We start from the raw sequence: 20,494 nt of genomic DNA, 5'->3' as shown, positions 1-20,494 counted from the left end.
GCCTCTTCTGAATTCAGCTTGAACCTATGGAAGTTCTCTGTCAGTGTATGATTGTAGCTGTTTCTGTATTACCTTTACCAAAACTTTACTCACTGGAGATATCAAAGAGATTGTTCAATGGTTTCCACATTCCATTGGGTCACCTCTCTTTGGAATGGGCACAGATATGGATCTCTTTCAATCAGTCGGCCAGATAGTTGTCTTCCAAATTTCTTGGCAGAGATGAGTGAATGCCTCTTGTGCCATCTCACTTTCTTGAAATATTTTAATTTTTATTCCATCAATTCCTGGTGCCTTGTTCTTTGCCAATTTCTTTAATGCACTTTGGACTTCCTCTCTGAGTATCATTGCCTCTTGATCCTATGATACCTCTTGAAATGGTTGAACATTAACCATTTCCTTTTGGTACAATGGCTCTGTGTATTCCTTCCATCTTTTCTTGATGCATTCTTCATCATTCAATAATTTTCCCAGAGAATCTTTCAATAACGAAAGTCGAGGCTTGCATTTTTTCTTCAGTTCCCACAGCTTGAGAAATGCTAACCATGTTCTTCCTATTTGGTTTGCTAATTCCAAATCTTTGCATATTTTATTATAGTATTTGGCTTTATGTTTTTGAGCTGATCTTTGAAATTTTCTGTTCATCTCTTGGACCTCCTCAATTCTTCCATTAGCTTTAGCATCTCTACACTGGAGAGCAAGTTTCAGAGTTTCTTCTGACATCCGTTTGTACCTTTTCCTTCTTTCTTGTCTTCTTAATGACTTTTTTCTCTCTTCATGTATGATGTTCTTGATGTCACCCTGCAACTCTTCTGGTCTTCGGTCTTTAGTATTTAGTGTATGACATCTGTTCTTCAGATAATCTCTAAATTCAGGTGTGATAAATTCAAGGTCATATTGTGGCTCTTGTGTACTTGTTTTCATTTTCTTTAACTTCAGTTTGAATTTGCATGTCAGTAATTGATGGTCTGTTCCACAATCTGCCCCGGCCTTGTTTTCACTGATGATATAGAGCTTTTCCATCTTCTCTTTCCACAGTAGACAACATCTTGTAGACAGCCTATTTAAGGATATTGTTTTCATATCCATTCTGCCACCCTCCATGTCTAGACTGATGTATTTAATCCATTTATATTCTGTGTAATTATCGATAGGTATGGATTAATTGCTGCCATTTGTGTGTGTGTGGTGGTGCTGTTTTTTGTGTGCTGTGTGTCTTCCTGTGCTGAGTTCATACTTTTTGTGCTCTCTCTTGTGAGTTTCCTCATAGTTTTAATGTTTTCATGGTCTTCTTGAATTTTCATTTCCTTGGTATGTTGTGAATTGTTTTTTGAGGTTATTTTATATTCCATTAACTTTTCATTGAGTGCAGTCTATTTTATCCTTTAATCTACCTAATCTTATCACCATCTGAATCTCTATTTCTATGTGTTTACCTTCTTTAACATTGTAATTGTTTTGATCATAGACTGGCTGCACAGATTTTTCGAGTTTTTCTTATAGTTTTGTTCTGTTCTCAACTCTTCCATCTGTCGATTTAGTTCTGGAAGGTGCTGCCACATATGTCAGTCTCTGGTTTTTGTCTGTCTTGTTGGTTCTCAGTCCACAGAACTTCCTTTAGGATGTTTTCTTGTGCAGGGTTGGCTTTGGCAAAATCCCCTAGCTTCTGTTTATACTAGAATGTTTTCATTATACCATAATATTTGATTGATACTTTTGCTGGATAAAGGATTCTTGATTAACATTTTAATATATGTCTTCTCATTGCCTTCTTGCCTGCATGGTTTCTGCTGAGACATCCGAGTTTAATCTGTTTTGCTTGTCTTTGTATATAACACTTCTCTTTTCCCTAGCTTCTTTCAGGATTGTCTCCTTATCTTTTATTTTGCAGAGCTAGGTTATGATATGTCTCAGTGATTTTCTTTTGGGGTCTATCCTTCCTAGGTTTAGTTGAGCTTCTAGAATGTTTCTCTTTTAACATTTCTGGATGTTAGAAAAATTTTCTTACATAAGCTCTTTTACTATCTCTTCTGTGGACTTGTGTTATTTTTCCTGTTTTAGAATACTGATAAAATTTTAAGTTATTTCTCTTCATGCTGCCCGATATGAATCTTAGACCTTCTTTGGATTTTTGTATCTTTTTTTCTACTTGTCCCTCTAACTTAGTGGTATTGAGAGATTTGTCCACAGTTCACTAGTTCTACCTCCATCTCTTTTAGTCTATTCCTTTGCCCTTTCAGTGTATTGTCTATTTATGATATTCTATTATTAATCATTTGGACCTCTTTCTGTAGGTTTTGAATTGTTTCTAACGCTGTATCTATCTTATTTGATTGTTCCTGTAGTGCTTTTCTGAATTTCTCCTTATTTTTCTCAACTCCATTGTAAAGTGTTTTGAAACATTTTATAATCATTTTTCTGAATTCCTTCTCAACCATTTCCAAGGTCTGCTCTCCTTCCAGAATGGAGTCCAGGTCTTCCTCTAGGTCAATTGTCTCAGATATTTGATCTTGTTTCTGATTGTGTGCTGATATAGTCATCTGTTTTTGCTTTTTGCACATGCTTAGTGTTTATCTGTGGCCTTCATACTTAATTGAGTGCATGTTTTGGTATTTTTTATGCTCTCTTATTGCCTCCAGGTAGATGTGATCAGGAGGTGGGTTTCCCTTTTTATGCTTCTTATTGCTTAACTCTGAGAAACTTTCTCAGGTGTTGTCTGCCTCCCTGGCGTATGGCAGTTGGTGCTGGTTCTTGCCTGGATTTTAGGTCTTTATATTGTGTGATTGTATATTAACTATATTGAAGCAGTTGCTGTGTCTTATTGGATAGTATTGGGAGAGAAAGATCTCCCTAGAGGTAAAAGGAGGAACAAAACCAAAAACATAACAGAACTAAAGGGAAAAACAAAACAAAACAAAACAAAAACATCCATAGCAAAAAGCAAGTGGAAAAACAAAAACAAGAAACAAGAAACAAAAAAACAAACTCAGAACAAAACCAAGCAAAACAAAAAACCAGACTGTATACTCTAGTCTACAGTCATGGGGAAAAGAGAGGAGAGAGAAGAAAGGAAAAACAAAAAATATGTAGCCTAATATGAGTATTTAATGTCCTCTTTCAGCTTCTTGCCTTCAATCCTGTCTGATAGATGTCAAGTTCGTTATTATGCCGTACCTCAGAATTTAATTTTCTACCTGTTTTGTTTTTAAAGGTTCTACGTCTCCTTACCCCATTCTGACCTTTTCCCTATTAATAAACAGTTCAGGGCTGGCTATGGTTGTTTTATGCTAGCTGCTTGTAGTGTAGTGGTTATGAATCCGGACCCCAGGCCCAAGGCTGAAAGTTCTAAACTACCAGCTCTTCATCAGGAGAAAGACTTGCCCCCACTGCTCCTGCAAGGATTTACAGCCTCAGGAATCCTTTGTAGGGCCACTAAGAGCCAGAACCGACTGCCAGGCACTCAGCTAGCAAGAAAGTTGAGCACCTCTAAATGTTGAGAGGATCTGTGTACATGCGGGGTGGAAGAACCCTCTAATGGTGGGGGTAGGGAGTGTCCACTTGCTCAGGCACTCCCTCTAGTCTCCAGAATGAATGTGTGCAGACATCCAAGGAATAGATACAAAAAAAAAAAAAAAAAATCAGAACAAAGCAAAACCAAACAGGCAATATTGTCACCTTTGATTCGAGGTTCCCGTGGTTGTTAATTTCCAGTGGGTCTGCTTGCTCCCCTACCTGTTCTCATTATTTGGTCTTGTCCAAGTTGTCGGCTCTGGGCCACTAAGCCTGGCAAGAATCTAAAGTACAGATTTCCTACTTCTGCTACAAGTTCCACTATCTATACGCCTTCAAACTTCTAAAATATTCCTACCTATGTGGTTCAGAGTTTTGGAGCTCTGCCCTGAACCTGTTTCGTCAGGTATTGTGTGGTACAGCTGACAGAGACTTCACTGCACCTCTACCCTATCCTCCATCAAGCCCCACCTCCTATATCTTATGCATTTATTGATTGAATTTTTTCCATGATTTTCCTCATGGCACATTTTATTTGCTCATTTCTAAGACTATAGATAATAGGTTTGAGGAGAGGGTGAACTATGGAATAAAACACATAAAGAACCATAACCTTGCTGGTTGGAGAGGTTTCAGATGGCCTCAGATACACATAGAAAACTGAGCTGAGGAAGATTGACACCACAAGGATGTGAGGATTGCAGGTGGAAAAGGCCTTTGCTCTGTCTGCTCCACTTGGGAATCTGAGAACCGTAGAAAAGATGTGAATGTAAGACTTGATAATGAAGATGAAACAACCTCCACCAACCAACAGAACAGAGGCAAGGAGTGTCATCTCATTGTTGAAGGTATCAGAGCATGGAAGCTTCAGTATAGAAGGAATATAAAATTTAAAAAAAAAACAAAAACTGATGAGTTACATTGGAACAACAAAAAGACAGCCTGAATGTGTTACCAGTGTGCAGTGCTGCATAGACTATACCACTGAGGATGGAAGTCAGTGTCATCTGAACACAGACCCAAGGATTCATTATCACGGCATATGAATGTGAAAAATAGCAATTCCACATATATTAAATAAACCACTAGAAAGATTTGAACTACACATCCTGATTTTGAAATGATATTGCTGTCAAGTAGAGATTGACACATGAATTAGGGACAGTTTCAGAAATTTAGCATGCACCCAAAAAGGAGAAAGTTCTGAAAAAAAAGTACATGCATGTATGAAGACTTGTCCAGAGTGGTGACAATAACAATACCAAAATTCTCCATGAGAGTCAACAGATATGTCAGAGTAAAGGTTATGGCATGCATAACCTGAAGTTCACATACATTAGAAAACCCTGTTAGCAAAAATCTCATAATCGTAGTGGAATTGGCCATCTCTGGCTTAGGCAACTTAAACCTGGGATATAAAAGAAGGAGGCCTTGAGCACATTAAGAATTAAATTATGAGAAACTAGCTTTCAACAATTTTTTTTTTCTCTTACCCCTTTCATACATCTAATTGTTATTTATGTCCCAAATATTTTGGAAGGTAAATTATGTAGCTTCTTCATTAGACTCCATGATATGCTTCTTCCTATTGTAGAACTGAAATAAAAATAATGACAATTTTTTTTTTTTTTTATAAATAATATACCTATGTATTTAGTCACTCCTTCTTCCTACTTCTGGATATTTAATCACTGAAAACTTTATGAATAGCAGAGAAAAACTGTCAGATATAGTGCTGGAAAATGAGCCACTCAGATTGGAAGGCACTCAAAATGCAAATAGGGAAAGAGATACCTCCTCAAAGTAGAGTTGACAATGACGATGTGAATGGAGTAAAGCCCATGGGAGAAAAACACATGGGACCATCATATGCTGATAGGCACAACTCAAAATGAAGAGAAACTGCTGTAAACATCCATTAATAATTTGAGCATGGAACGTATGAAGTATGAATCTGATAAAATTGGAAACTGTCAAAAATGAAACGGAATGCATAAACATCCATAACTTAGGCATGAATGAGCTGAAATGGACTGATATTGGCCATTTTGAATCTGATAACCACACAATTTACTATGCCAGAAATGACAAATTGAAGAGTAATGGTGTTTCAGTCATCGCCAAAAAGAACATATCCAGATTTGTCATGAGGTATAACTCTGTCTGTGAAAGGATAAAAACAAGCACCTATAGGGAAGACCAGTTAATACCACTGTTATTCCAATTTACACACCAACCACTAAAGATAGTGAGGATGAAATAGAAAAATTCTACCAACTTCTACCATCTGAAATTTATCAAACATGCAATCAAGATGTATTGATCATCACTAGTGATTGGAATGCAAAGGTTGGGAGCAAAAAAACAGGATCAGTAGTTGGAAAATATGGCCTTGGTGACAGAAATGATACTGGAGATCGCATGATAGAATTCTGCAAAATCAATGATTTGTACATTTCAAATACCTTCTTTAGACAGAATAAGAGATGTATATACACATGGACCTCACCAGACAGAATATAAAGAACTCAAATTGACTGCATCTGTGGAAAGAGACAATGGAAAAGCTCCATATCATCAGTGAAAACAAAGCCAGGGGCAGACTGTGGAATAGACCATCAATTGCTATTATGCAAATAAAACTGAAGCTGAAGAAAATGAAAAGAAGTCCACGAGAGCCAAAATATGACCTTGAATATATCCCACCTGAATTCAGAGATCATCTGAAGAACAGATTTCATACATTAAACACTAAAGACAGAAGACCAGAAAAGTTATGGGATGACATCAAGAACACCATACATGAAGAAAGCAAAAAGTCATTAGGTAGACAAGAAATAAAGAAAAGGTCAAAATGGGTGTCAGAAGAGACTCTGAAACTTGCTCTCTAGTGTAGAGATGCTAAAGCAAATGGAAGAAATGAGGAGGTCCAAGAGCTGAACAGAAAATTTCAAAGATCAGCTCGAGAAGAAAAAGCCAAATATTACAACAAAATGTGCAAAGATCTGGAGTCAGAAAACCAAAAAGGAAGAACGATGTCAGCATTTCTCAAGCTGGGGGTACTAAAGACTAAACTCAAGCCCCCACTTTCATTATTGAAGGATTCTTTGGGCAAATTATTGAATGATGCAGAAAGCATTAAAAGAAGATGGATGGAATTTGCAAAAGTAAATGGTTGATATTCAACCATTTCAAGAGGTATCATATGATCAAGAGCCAATTATACTGAAGGAGGAAGTCCAAGGTGCATCGCATGAATTGGCAAAGAACATGGCAACAGGAATTGATGGAATAAAAATTGAAACCTTTAAGAAAGTGAGGTAGCACCGGTGGCACTCAGTCATTTTTGCCAAGAAGTTTCGAAGACTACATTCTGGTTGACTAATTGGAAGAGATCCGTATTTGTGCCCATTCCAAAGAGAGGTGACACAACAGGATGCAGAAATCATCAGACAATCTCTTTGATACCCCATGCAAGTAAAGATTTACTAAAGTAATACAGAAACGTCTGGAAGCATACATTGAGACAGAACTTCCAGAGGTTCAAGCCAGATTCAGAAGAGTCCATGGAATGAGGGATATCACTGCTGATGTCCGATGGATCTCGGCTGAAAGCAGAGAATATCAGAAAGGTGTTTTCCTGTGCTTTATTGACTACCCAAAGGCCTTTGATTGTGTGGATCATGACAAGTTATGGACAACGTTGCGAAGTATGAGTATTCCAGAACACTTAATTGTGCTCATCAGGAATCTGTACCTGCAAAAGGGCAATTGTTCGAGCAAAACATATGAACACTGAATGTTTTAAAATTAAGAAAGGAGTGTGACAGTGTTGTATTCTTTCACCATACTTATTCACCCTCTATGCTGAGCAAGTAATCCAAGAAGCTGAATTCTATGAAGAAAAATGTGGCATCAGGATTAGAGGAAGATTCATTAACAACCTGCGATAGCATTTTGCTTGCTCAAAGCGAATAGGACTTAAAACATTTACTGATGAAGATCAAAGAGCCTTCGGTATGGATTGTATCTCAATGAAACGAAAACAAAAATACTCACTACTTGACCAATAAACAACATTCTTATCAACAGAGAAAAGATTGAAGTTGTCAAGGATTTCATTCTTTTAGGATCAACTATCAACACTCATGGAAACAACAGTCGAGAAATCAAATGATGTATTGCATTAGACAAATTTACTGAACAAGACCTTTTTAAAGTGTTGAATAGCAAAGATGTCAGCTTGAAAATGAAGATGCACCTGACCCACACCATGATATTTTCAACAACTTCATATGTATGTGTAAGCTGGACAGTGAATAAGGAAATCCACAGAAGAATTGATTTCTACTTGCATGTGATATTAATAATACTGTTCAATGTAGTTTGGTGTGATGGTGAATTTACAGTATTGTGTTTTAAAGTTACTTAAGGTTAGACATACTTGAACATTTCAAATACTCTCCTAATAAGATTAAGATGGTGAATTCAGATACAATATTACTCATCATATTTCATTCCATTGATTCTTTAATGCATCTGCCTCGCACTCAAATTTAAAATTACAAAGTAAAAAATTTTAAATGTAAGTGTTTAGGGGAATCTGTTAAATTGTCTGTGTGTCACTGAAAGAAAAATGAGTATTTTTCCATTTCAAGAAATAATTTTCTTCAACTTAATACCTGTTCACACTCTTTACATTTATCGATTGCGTTTGGACTGAAAGATATGGTGATATTGAACAAGTCACTCTTCTTCTTTGGTTCTGAATCTCCACCATTACATGTAAGAGCTACACAAGATATTTTTTTGGCCAGCTAAGTGCCCAGGGCTCTGTATCAGTTGTAGGCAAATGAAGGACCACAAACCAAAATCTGTATAATGCTTGTTTTTATATTGCCTTGCAAGCTAAAATTGGGTTTTACATTTTTAAACTAGGGGAAAATAAAAAGAAGTTTATGGTATCTGAAAAGCATACAAAACTAAAATTTCAGAGTCCATAAATTGATTTTGGGACTACAGTGGCTCTCTTGAGCAAACATTGGACTGTGTATCACAAGTTCATAAGTTTGAGTCCACCAACCTCTCCATGGGTACAAAGATTAGGCATTCTGCTCCGGCAAAGACTTACCATTTCAGAAACCATATACAGGGACATTATGAATCAGAAACATAATGAGGGCACTATGAGACATCATCAAGATGATTGTTACTATCTATCTAAAATTGTTCTTAATTGTCAACTACTTATATTCTACAGTCTGAATGCTTCAATGATAAATTCTGCCCTTTTATTTATCATCTTTTCTCTCTATCAAACTTTCTTTTTTACTATTCATCTTATTGTTTCCCTGTTGTGTAATTGACTCCCTTCTACTTTCTTTAACCCACCATTGTCACCATTATTGTATGACCAGATTCAATGTATATGATTTAAACATTTTGTTTGATATGATATTTATATATGAAAATATTCATGTTGTTGTGAAGTTTAAAATGTCTATTAATGCAAATAATTTATTAATAAAGAAATAGTTCACTAAGACCATATAAATAAATGTTTATTTTGATACAAAATGTTAAGTGTGAGAGATTTGGCTCATCCTAAAACATATTTATTAATGTTCCAAACTTTTGGCAATCTTACATCTGACTATTTTGTTTTACTAAAATATTTCACAACACTGATTTACTTGGTTCCCACCAAGTCATTCAATGACCTAAAATAGTCTACTTTTATTGATTTTCTTTGCTTTTTTTTTTTTTTTTTTTCATTTATAGCCTTAAATTTCCTTCTCTCTGGATATATATCTTACTTTATATTTTCTCACTTTTTGAGAAATCCATTTCTTGCAGCTTGGCTTTCGGGGAAAATATATTAATTACGTATAAGATTAAGTGAAAAAAAAAAAAAAAAAACCTACTAGCATTCCAGTTTATACATGCCTGGGTCTATTCCAAACAAAATGTGATTATACATGTCTCTTTGATCAGTGGGTGGCTATAGATAAATTTTCTCAGTAATACATTTGTCTTACACTTTTTGTTGTTGTTGTTAAGTGCCGTCGAGTCGGTTCCGACCCATAGCGACCCTGAACAGGGTTTCCTAGGGTGTAAATCTTTACGGGAGTAGAAAGCCTCATCTTTCTCCCACGGAGCAGCTGGTAGTTTCAAACCGCTGACCTTAAGGTTCGCAGCCCAATTCGTAACCACTACGCTACCAGAGCTCCTTACACTTTTTAGGGTGACTTAAATATTGGATACTTTTGTGCCATGGGAAAAAATGAATTAGAGTACAGGATTAATATCAATTTTATAATCAAACTCAAGTGGCCATCCTCCCAAATTATTGATATTTTGAAACAAAATTTCAAGAATTCGACCCCACATAAAACAACAGGTTTTAGATGGATAAAGTGTTCCGAGTAAGAATGGGAATACTTCAAATATTGGCCACAGTGGGAAAGAACATAAACATTGTGAGTGAAGGAATTGTGGTTGATATATAGAAATATATGTAAGAAAGCAGTAGAATTGCCATTGACATGAAAGTTACTGAAGGTGAAATATTACATAAGTTGGCATTTAAAATTTTAAGTGGACATCTTGGCTTCTGCAAGCTTTCAGCTAGATGGATGACAAAAACATTCAATAATGATCAGCTAGCTCAAAGAGCTGATCTTTCTAACAGTATTTTATGCATCAACAAAGCCAATGAAGAAGATACTATGGAAGGAAATGTAACTGGGTACACGTCTTGGATTTATCTGTATGATCCAGAAAGCAAAGTTTATTCAAAACAGTGACACCAACAGGATCCATTGTTGTTGCTGTTGATAATGTCATTGAGTCATTTCCTAACCAAAGCAACCTTGCATAGGGTTTCTGAGGAGCTGTTTGTGAACTTGAACAGACGACCTTGTGGTTCAACTGGACCTTGGAGTCCAGTGCCTTAACCCACAACATGACATAAGGAGTCCATGTTGTTGTTGTTAAGTGCTGTCAAGTCGATTCCAATCCATAGCGACCCTGTATAGGGTTTCCAAGGAGCAGTTCGTGAGCAATCCATAGGACCACTTAAATTCAAGGCTGAGAGATCTGCTCAGAAAGTTATAGTAATAAGTTTCTGGGATTCCAAAGGGGTAATTGCATAAGGCAAATCTGCTGCACAAGACCTTTTTAAAGTGTTGAAAAGCAAAGATGTCAGCTTGAAGACTAAGGTATGCCTGACCCAAGCCATGGAATTTTCAATAACCTCATATGCATGTGAAAGCTGGAGAGTAAATAAGGAAGACTGTAGAAGAATTTATGATTTTGAGTTATGGTGTTGGAGGAGAGTATTGAAAGTTCCATGGGCTGCCTAAAGAACCAACAGATCCATTTTGGAAGAAGGGCAGGCAGGGTGCTTGTTGGAGGCCAGGATGGCCAAGCTTCATCTCTCATACTTCGGATATATTGTCAAGAGGGGACCAGTTGCTGGAGAAGGATATCATGGTTGGTAAGGTGGAGGGTCAGAGAAAAAGAGGAAGACCCCCAGCGAGATGGATTGGCCAAGGATTGAGTAGTGTTTCGTTCTGCTGTGCATAACTATGAGTCGATACCTACTCGATGGCACCTAACAACAGCAACAACAATTTTGATAAATTTGATCAAAGGATGCAAGATAGTCATGCGGACTTATAAAGACACTTTAGAAAATTGGTGAGAAAAAGGGCAAAAAGTTTAGCTGAATTTTTTTTGTTTGTTTGTCAGGACAATTCTACTACTCATTGTTAGAAGATAACAAGAACTGTCCTATGAGATTTTTTTTTTTTTTTTTTTTCTGGAAACTTTACCCCATCCACATTATATATATATATATTTGGGGTTGCTCCTTCAGATTCAGTTTTCTGCAAAGACTCAAATAACTTCTAAAAGGAAAACAATTTTTATCCTTCAAGGATGAGAAAACTGCCATTTTAAAATGCAATAAGTTCAAGGTCACAGAATTATCCAGGAAGTGTTAGAGATAGAGACGCAATCTTTAAAAAGTGTCTAGACCTCGATGAAGGATATATCAAGAACCCAGAGATTAATATTTTTATATTCCATTTAATAAGGTTTTCCATGAATTTGGATCCATGTTTACTTTTTAAATTTTTCATGTTTATGTCAAGAGTCATATTAAAAAGTGTTAATTTATTTACTATAATGAAATGTAGGTTATGGTGTCAAATTGGTGACTCACTTAAAATATTATCTCTTAAAAAATTATCTGTATTCATTTGGAAGCTATTTTACCCATTTTTTTCCACTTAGAGAAATATCGTTTCTCACTCAATGAGGTTTCTTTATTATCATGCCAGATATATAGTCTGGATCATTATGAAAAATAAAATGAAATAAAATCATGATCTTTATTAAAAGGTCTTCCTCTGAACAGGCTATAACAAGAACAAAATAGGTTAGAAACAAATATTATGGAATTCTGCTACATTTAAAATTACTTCTAACCTATTTGGAATAATTTTTAATCAGTTGATGGTCATATCTTAACTTGTCATGTCAATGCCATACTTCTATGATTGACTCTCATACCAATGTTTCACTCTGTAAAGATAAGCTATAATTAAAATTAAACCTTCTCCCTTCTCACCACCTCAAGAAAGATTTGGTGATTGCTTTCTGTAGTGATCAGTCATATAAGGTGTCCTGGGATGACACTGTAGGATAAACACAGGACACCTAATGGTAAGGTTTTTAGTTCATACCACCAATTACTCCTCAGGAATCATTTTTCTTTTTTTAAGCTTTTACTGTGCATTGAGTGATAGTTTACATGGGAGAACATCAGTTTTTCACTCATTCTATTGTATTTTGTATCATATCAATGATTATAATCCCATCCCTACATGACTACTCAACAGTATTTACTTCTATTAGTTCTGGTTTTATTTATTTATTTATTTTTGATGTACACAAAAACACTCAGGCATATATCATCATTTAAACAACCCAAGGACACATGTTTCTGGACTGCCTCTGGGCCACTAGTACACAGCTTTTCTCTTTCCATGAGTCTAGAGTCCTCAGCTGCTCTAGCTCCCATTTTCATCATCTTTGCCTCTATCTCTGGTGTGGCTGCTTCTCTGGATAGGGTCCCACATTCTGCTCATGTTCTTCTCCCTCGATGGTCCAAAAGTCTTCTGTTTGTGGATGTAAGATTAGCTGCTCCCCTTTCTATGTTACAAAACTTCTACCTTTACAGTTGTGACAATTTCAATTAATCATAATAATTACTCGCTATTGAATCATAAGAATCTTATCCCCATCTCCTTTCACCATACCCATCTAGACAAGATGAAAATTATTCAGTGGGGAGTCTACCTTCCCATACTCTGAAACTAAGCTCCCTCTTGAAAACTGGCAAGCCAGCCACTTCATGCCTTTATAGCCGCCCTGCACCCCCATCCCCACCCCATTTTAGGTAGCCAGTGTCTAAGTTGCCTGTCCTTATCAACCATGTATACAGAAGGGATAAGATTGATACTTGATGTGAAGTCTCCTTCCTTCTCAGTTGGTATTTTGAGCTACTATATCCATGGGTCTGCTTATCCTTTCAAGTGGGATTCTGGAATCCCACCTCAGAAGGTTCTGGATGGGGATCAAGATTGCACCTAATGTCCTACACATTATAAAGACTCTGCAAGAAGCCTATTTCACTGGGCAAGTTCTAGGACCTCTTTGAGGTATTCCAACAAGTTATAGCCTGAAGATGGGCTTACAAGCTTTCTATAATCATGTTTCCCAATATTCCTTTCTATCCTACTCAAGTGTCTGTTTTACAATAATAGGCAATGGGAACCAACACTCATAAGACAATCAGCTTGTTAACGTTATTTCCCCTCTTTTACTCATTCAGAAATCCCTGTATCACAGAACCCTCTTCCAAGTTTGAGCATACATCACTCTTTACCTCTGTCCCATTTAACGCATGCAAACCTGCCTAATATACCTTGTTCTTCCATTCCCTTCCCACTTATTGTGTATTGTCCTCCCCAATACCCAAATTATGCTACCATCTCCTCCATCCTGCCCCATGTAGACAACAAAAAAACCCATTCTTTTAGTTTGGGTATATTTTATCAAGCTTCATATTTTTAATATTTCTATATTCTTCTTAGATTTTCATTTTCTTGGTATGTGTGAAATGCTTATTTTCTTTGAGGTTACCCTATATTTGATTAACTTTTTCCCCCATTCAAAAGAGTCTATTTTACCTGTAAACCACTTGACCTCCTCATCAATTGGATCTCTGTTCTTATAGTTTTATCTTCTTTCACATTGTAATTGTTGATCATAGATTGATCTACCAGATTTTCTGAATTCATTCTTGCAATTTAATTCTGTTCTAGGCTCTTCCATCTGGTGACTGAGTTCCAGTTGGTGTTGCTATATATGTCAATCTCTGGTGGTTGTCTGTTCTGGTTGGTTCTCAGTTCAAAGAACTCCCTTTCGGATGTTTTGAAGCATAGGGTTGGCTTTGACAAAGTCCTTTAACTTCCATTTATACTGGAATGATTTTATTACACCATCATATTTGATTGACAGTTTTGCTGGGTAGATGAATCTTGATTGGCAGTTTTCTTTTTTTTTTTTCTTTCTTTCGGGGTTTTATTTATGTCTCCCCATTGCCTTCTAGCCTCCATGGTTTCTATGGAAAGATAAAAGCTTAATCTGATTTGCTTGCTTTTGTAAGTACCACTTCTCTTTTCCCTAGCTGCTTTCAGGATTCTGTCCTTGTCTTTGATTTTTCAGAGCTTTATTATGATATGTCTTGGTGATTATCTTTTGGTGTCTATCCTTTTGTGGTGTTCATGCAGCTTCTTGAGTGCTTGTCTTTTAATTTTTCAGGATATTAGGTAAATTATCTTCCAGCCACTCTTCAGCTATCTCCTCTGTGATTTTGTGTCATTCATTCATTAGTTCTCACGTTATTCCTCTTCATTTTGTCCCACATGAATCTTAGACTTTCTTCAGATTTTTAAATCGTGTTTTCTGCTTTCTCTTCTATCCTAGTTGTATTGAGACATTTGTCTTGCATCTCACTGAGTATGGCTTCCATCTCTTCAATTCTACTTATTTACCCTTTCAGTATATTGTAGGTTTATGATATTTTATTATTAATTATTTGGACATCTTTCTGCAGGTTTTTAATTGTTTCCATTGATATTTCTATTTATTTGATTGTTCCTGTAGCACTTTTCTGACATCTTCCTTATTTTCTCAATGTCTCTGTTGCACATTTGGATGCACCTCAATATTACTCTCCTGAGTTCCTTCTCAGACATTTCCAAAGCCTGCTCTCTTTCCAATGGGAAATCTAGGTCTACCTGAAGCTCATTTATTTTAGCTAGTGTATCTTGTTTCTGGAAATTTGCTGAAATCTTCAACTGTCTCTTGGGCATCTTTAATAATTAGATGTGTTTTCAATAATTAGATGAGTATATATTGATACATTACTAAGCTTTATGATTGTCTCCTGGAAGATGGATCAGGATATGGCTTACCTTTTCACTTTTCTTATTACTTAGCTCACAGTAACTGTAGAAGGTGTTGGCTGTCTATCTGGTGTATAACAGCTGGGATTGGCTCTTATCTGGATGGTAGAATTTTATAGGGTGTGATTTTTGCTTGGCTATATGACCACAGTTGCTGTCTCTTCTTGGGTAATGTAGGAAGATAAAGAGATCCCTCCCCAGCAAGGTAAAAGGGGAACGAAGAAAACAAAAAAATAACACCACAACAGAAAAAAAAAAAAAAAAAAAAAAGATTGGATATTGGAGTATATAATCACAAAAACAAAACAAAACAAATGAACAAAACAAATAATGTAGCAAAATATGAGTATGACCTTCATGCCCCTCTCTCAGCAGGCTGAAGTCATTCCTGGAGACAGTTTCATTTTAAGCAGTTCTTGTTCACCTATCACCCTCCTTAGATTCTGTGTGCTGAGGTCTTTGCTGATCAGATCTGTGCACATGCATAGTTGAACACTCTGTGTCTGCAGGTGTCAATTAACTCAGGTACACCCTCTAGTCATCAGACTGGAGGTATGCAGAGATTGAGAGAAAAATGAAGAGGAGAAAATGTTTACACCTTTATTTCCAGTGATCAGTCAGACTTCTGTGGTGGGAGTACTCCTCTGATCCTGTTCTTGTTCTTTCACACTCATTATGGGCTCTCCAGAACCTGCTGGCAACCACAGACCAGAAAACACCACTTTCATTACTTCTGATACAAATTTCACTAGCAGTAAGCCTCCGATTTTTCTAAATATTCTTTAATATGAAGTTCAGAGTTCTGGAACTGTACCCTGAACCTGCTTCATCTGATATCCTGTGCTATTACTGTCAGAAGTCTGCACCATGCTTCTCCCTAATCTGCCATCAAGCCCTGCCCCTTGCAGAGTTGCTTTTTAAAGCAAATATTTTGTAAGCATTTTTAATTTGCCAAAAATATACAGCAGTGGCTTGTTTATTCATAACACCAGATTTATTATTCAGTTGCTAATTCAAACAATTAAAACTCCTTAAAAATATGTATTTTGGTGAATGATATATTTCAATGAACTTATTAAAGTTACCTTATTAAATTTATTGGGCTGCAAGGTCAGCAGTTCAAACTAACCAGCTGCTCCTCAGAAACACTTTACAGTGTCACTATGAACTGGAACCTACTCAACAACAACAAAGTTCATCTACACAATTCCAATATAAAATGTCAATTTATTGTGGAAAAATGAATTTTAACTAATATCTTGGAGTTCTTGTGTGGTATTGTGGGTTAATACACTGTACTACAAAGTTAGATTGATATAAAAGGTCAGAAATTCAAGCTCACCACTCTAATAACTTAGAGTGTGCCTAAGCAGTTTCCTATAAATTTCTGGACTTAAATACTTTTTGCATAATTTTCCTGCTAGCACTTTTTAGTTGCTCATTTCTAAGACTATAGATAATTGGGTTGAGGAGAGGGGGAATTATGGAATAAAACACAGTAAAGACAACATCCTGGATGGTTGGAGAGATATCAGGTGGCCTTAGGTACACGTAGAAAATTGAGCTGAGGAAGACTGACATCACAAGGATGTGAGGAATGCATGTGGAAAAGGCCTTTACTCTGTCTACTCCCTTTGGAAACTTGAGCACAGTAGAAAATATGTGAATGTAGGACCTGATGATGAAGATGAAACAACCTCCACAGAACACTAGAGCAGAGGCAAAGAGAGTTATCTCATTACTCAAGGTATCAGAGCAGGAGAGTTTTAGTAGAGAGGGGATATCACAGAAAAACTGATGAATTACATTGGAATGACAAAAGGACAGCCTAAAGGTATTACCTGTGTGTAATGCTGCATAGACTATACCACTGAGGATGGAAGCCAGTGTCATCTGGACACAGACCCGAGAATTCATGATCACAGTGTAATGAAGAGGCTGGCAGATGGCTACATAGCGGTCATGGGCCATGAAAGTGAGGAACAGCAGCTCCACATATGCACAAAAGACCACAAGGAAGACTTGAGTTACACATCCTGCCTTTGAAATGGTATTGCTGCCAAGTATAGAATTCAGACATGAATTAGGGACTGTTACAGAAATGTAGCATGCATCCAAGATGGAGAGATTTCTGAGAAAAAAGTACATGGGTGTATGAAGACTCTTGTCCAGTGTGGTGACAACAACAATGAGAAAATTCCCAGTGAGAGTCAGCAAATACATCAAAGCGAAGAATGCGGCATGCATAACCTGTAGTTCCCATACATCAGAAAACCCTATTAGTAGAAATCCTGTCATTGTAGTGGAATTGGCCATCTCTCAGTTAGGCAATTCATACCTAGGATGTAAAGAGAGAAATTCTGAACACATGATGAATTAAATTATGAGAATATAACTTCCAATTATTTTTCTATTGCCCTTTCATAACTCTAATTGTTATTTATGTCCCAAATACTTTGCAAGGTACATGATTTCATTTTTTTATAGATGCCATAATATGTTTCTTCTTATTGTAGGAATGAAATGAAAATCAAGGCTATATTTTATAAATAATGCACTTATCCTGGTATGGTGCTGTAAGATAAACACTCTACTGCTAATGGCAAAATTAGTTGATTCAAATCCACCAGCCACTCTTTGGACATCTTATACAGGGTCAGTATGAGTTTGAACTGACTAAATGACAACTTAACAACAGTTTAATATATATTATAATATATTATCTTGTTAATATTTAATTTTGTCATGGTAAAATAAATATAAATAAATATGGAGTCATTGGGTTCTTCAAATAATTAACATGCTTGTTTTTAACCAAAATATTTCTTGTTTGAATCCTTTGAAAGGTGTCTCAGAAAAAAGGACTGTTGATGTACTTAAAAGAAAAATAAAAACCAGCCGCTGAAAAAGCCTAAAAATCATGATACTACACTCAAAACACATGAGATTACTATGAGTCAGAGTAAATTCCATGGAAACTTTTATTTACTTATATATTGTGTTTGTTTAATTTTTATATTATTTAAAACGTAGTTTAAATTGATGTTGTTGACTTTTTTAAAGGAACTTTAATGGAACTTTGGAGATAATCTAATGTTGTTGAATAATAGACATAAAGTCCTTTAGATGTTTTCTCAGTCTTACATTCTCATCTTGTAGCTATAGACAATGCTGTGAAAAATAATCTTTCTTTAGGTATACTATATGCATATTAATGTCAAAATTATCTTCTACTGCATGATATTGAAATAATTTTCAATTTATTTATTGGACTCCTGGTGTGGTTCAATAGGATCAACGCTGGACTGTGAATCACAAGGTCAGACTTCAAACCTATCAACTCTTCCCTGGAAACCCTATACAGGGATGCTATGAGTCAAAACTAACTTGATGGCACTTAATAACAACAAAAATCTCAAAATGATACAAAAATTTCTTACCTCATGCATACCTCACACTGAATCTGCTTTCATTTTCTGTTAGTATATAGGTCATTGAATTTTCTTCTAATCATATGTCTATCTTATATAGAGATGTGTCCCTCTCATCAGCTTCCAGTTCCTCTCATAGTCTCTTGAAACTTAAACTAACATTGCCTCCTTAGCATATCCCAATTTACAACATTTCCAACTTTCATTCAGTCCACTTTCCTGAAAAATAAAAACAACAACATTGGGGCATATCTTATAATGTACTATTTTCTTTTTTTCATCTTAAAAATTTGAGGTTTATCTCTTTCACCTTTAGCTTTTTCAACAAATTCTCCGTGCATTCTTCATCCATTTTTACATATTTCATCATGGAGTCTTGGTGTGATGCTGTATGATAAGCACTGGTCTGCTAACCACAAAGTCACCAATTCGAACCAACCAGTTGCTCTTTGGAAACTAAATATAGAATTTCTGTAATTCATAACTGACTTGATGACACTTAAGGAAAATGAAAACATACATTGTTGGTCTAGTAATCACATCTTTATACTAGGAAAATAGTTAATTTCTTCTATCCTAGGAAAATAGTTAATTTCTTCTATCCTTTACTTGATTTGCTCACCAATGGACGTATTAACCAGCTTTCCTGTTTACTCAGCGGTGTTATCTGTATATTTAATTTCCTCAATCATTATTTTTTTGCAGCACTTTCTTCACATTCTCTCATAAGAATGACAATAGTAGTAGTAGTAGTAACAGTAACAGCAAAAGAAATAATAATAGCTATAACATTTGGAACCGTAGACAAGCAAATGACACAAGGTTAAACTGATTGTACTTAATTCTTCCAAATGCTGCTCAAATTTTTCAAGTCTTTGAATCATCTCTTCCCTCTTTTGGCAAACTTACCAAAAATTTTGAATATATATTTTTCATGGACACCTTGAGAAAGCCTATGTATGATGTTCATTTTATGAAACAACTCACAAATGCTTTATATTAGAAAGAAATTGAGCTGTTTCTTTGTCTTATCTGCCTTTTGTTCTTTATAAATTCTTAAAATACTGTATCCTGCATAGAATTGTGCCTCATAGTATCAAATAAAGGTTTTGGCACATATATGAAGGTACAATTTGCTCCTTTTTAGTAAAATATAGCCACTATTTTTGTCCTGATCATAGATGTTTGTATTCAAAGGATAAATCCTATGATTCTTTGGTTTGTGGACAGAAGAAAATTTATACTCATGGTTCAAATTAAAGGAAAAAGTAGATTGATTAATGACATCCAGTGTTTGCAACTCATAATTAGTGAATATCTGTGTACTGTAAACTTTTTCATTAATCATTCATTCATATGTTAACACTGTTTGTAATTTACCTATATAAAACATTTGTATCTCTAAATATATTACATTCCCCCATTAAATCATTCCTACACACCAGAATTCAATGATCCAAATGTTTTCCCTTGATTCACAATATTTCTTGATAATTAGTCAAAATCTAGAAATGAAAAGAGATTTTAGTTATGCAACCAAGACAAATTAGATCTTCACAATTAACTATTAATTCACCATAAAAAAACAACATACTTACTATTAACTTTCCTAAAATTATTATTTGCTTGTTTTTATGAAAATAGATCTGTCATTATTATTAGTTTCCTTAGAGTAGGTTTCAACACATAGTTACTCTGCATACAGTTTTCAAGGCTGTAAATCTTTGCAGAAGCAGAAAGCCTCCTCTTTCTCTCAAAGAGTAGCTGGTGGACTTGAAATGTCAATTCTGGGTTTCACAGTGTAGTGCTTATCCTACAAAATCTCCATAAACATGAAGGTTGCCTGTCCTCATTTATTATAAACTTAAACATCTGAGGGCTCTGAACATTATCATATGGTTTCTACAGTAGCATTACCACAAAAGGTTAGTCCTTGTGTTGCTATTGCATAAGCATCATACTGTTAACCACAAAGTTGACGATTCAAACCTACTAGCTATTTCTTGGAAATCC

The 20,494-nt window shown here is 35.7% G+C and overlaps 1 protein-coding gene and 1 pseudogene across 1 annotated transcript; both read right to left on the bottom strand.

The window, feature by feature from the left end:
• Nucleotides 1–3,991: 3,991 nt before the first annotated feature.
• Nucleotides 3,992–4,896, bottom strand: LOC102819372 (annotated as a pseudogene).
• Nucleotides 4,897–16,427: 11,531 nt separating this feature from the next.
• Nucleotides 16,428–17,366, bottom strand: LOC102819001 (olfactory receptor 14C36-like). Its single transcript, XM_006877084.1, has one exon. The coding sequence runs from the start codon at nt 17,364–17,366 to the stop codon at nt 16,428–16,430; it is 939 nt and encodes a 312-aa protein (XP_006877146.1).
• Nucleotides 17,367–20,494: the final 3,128 nt, after the last annotated feature.

Source organism: Chrysochloris asiatica, unplaced genomic scaffold (genome assembly GCF_000296735.1).
Source record: "Chrysochloris asiatica unplaced genomic scaffold, ChrAsi1.0 scaffold00441, whole genome shotgun sequence".
Classification (NCBI taxonomy): Eukaryota; Metazoa; Chordata; class Mammalia; order Afrosoricida; family Chrysochloridae; genus Chrysochloris; species Chrysochloris asiatica.
Note: the sequence above shows the minus strand (reverse complement) of the source record. Positions and strands in the feature narration are given on the sequence as shown.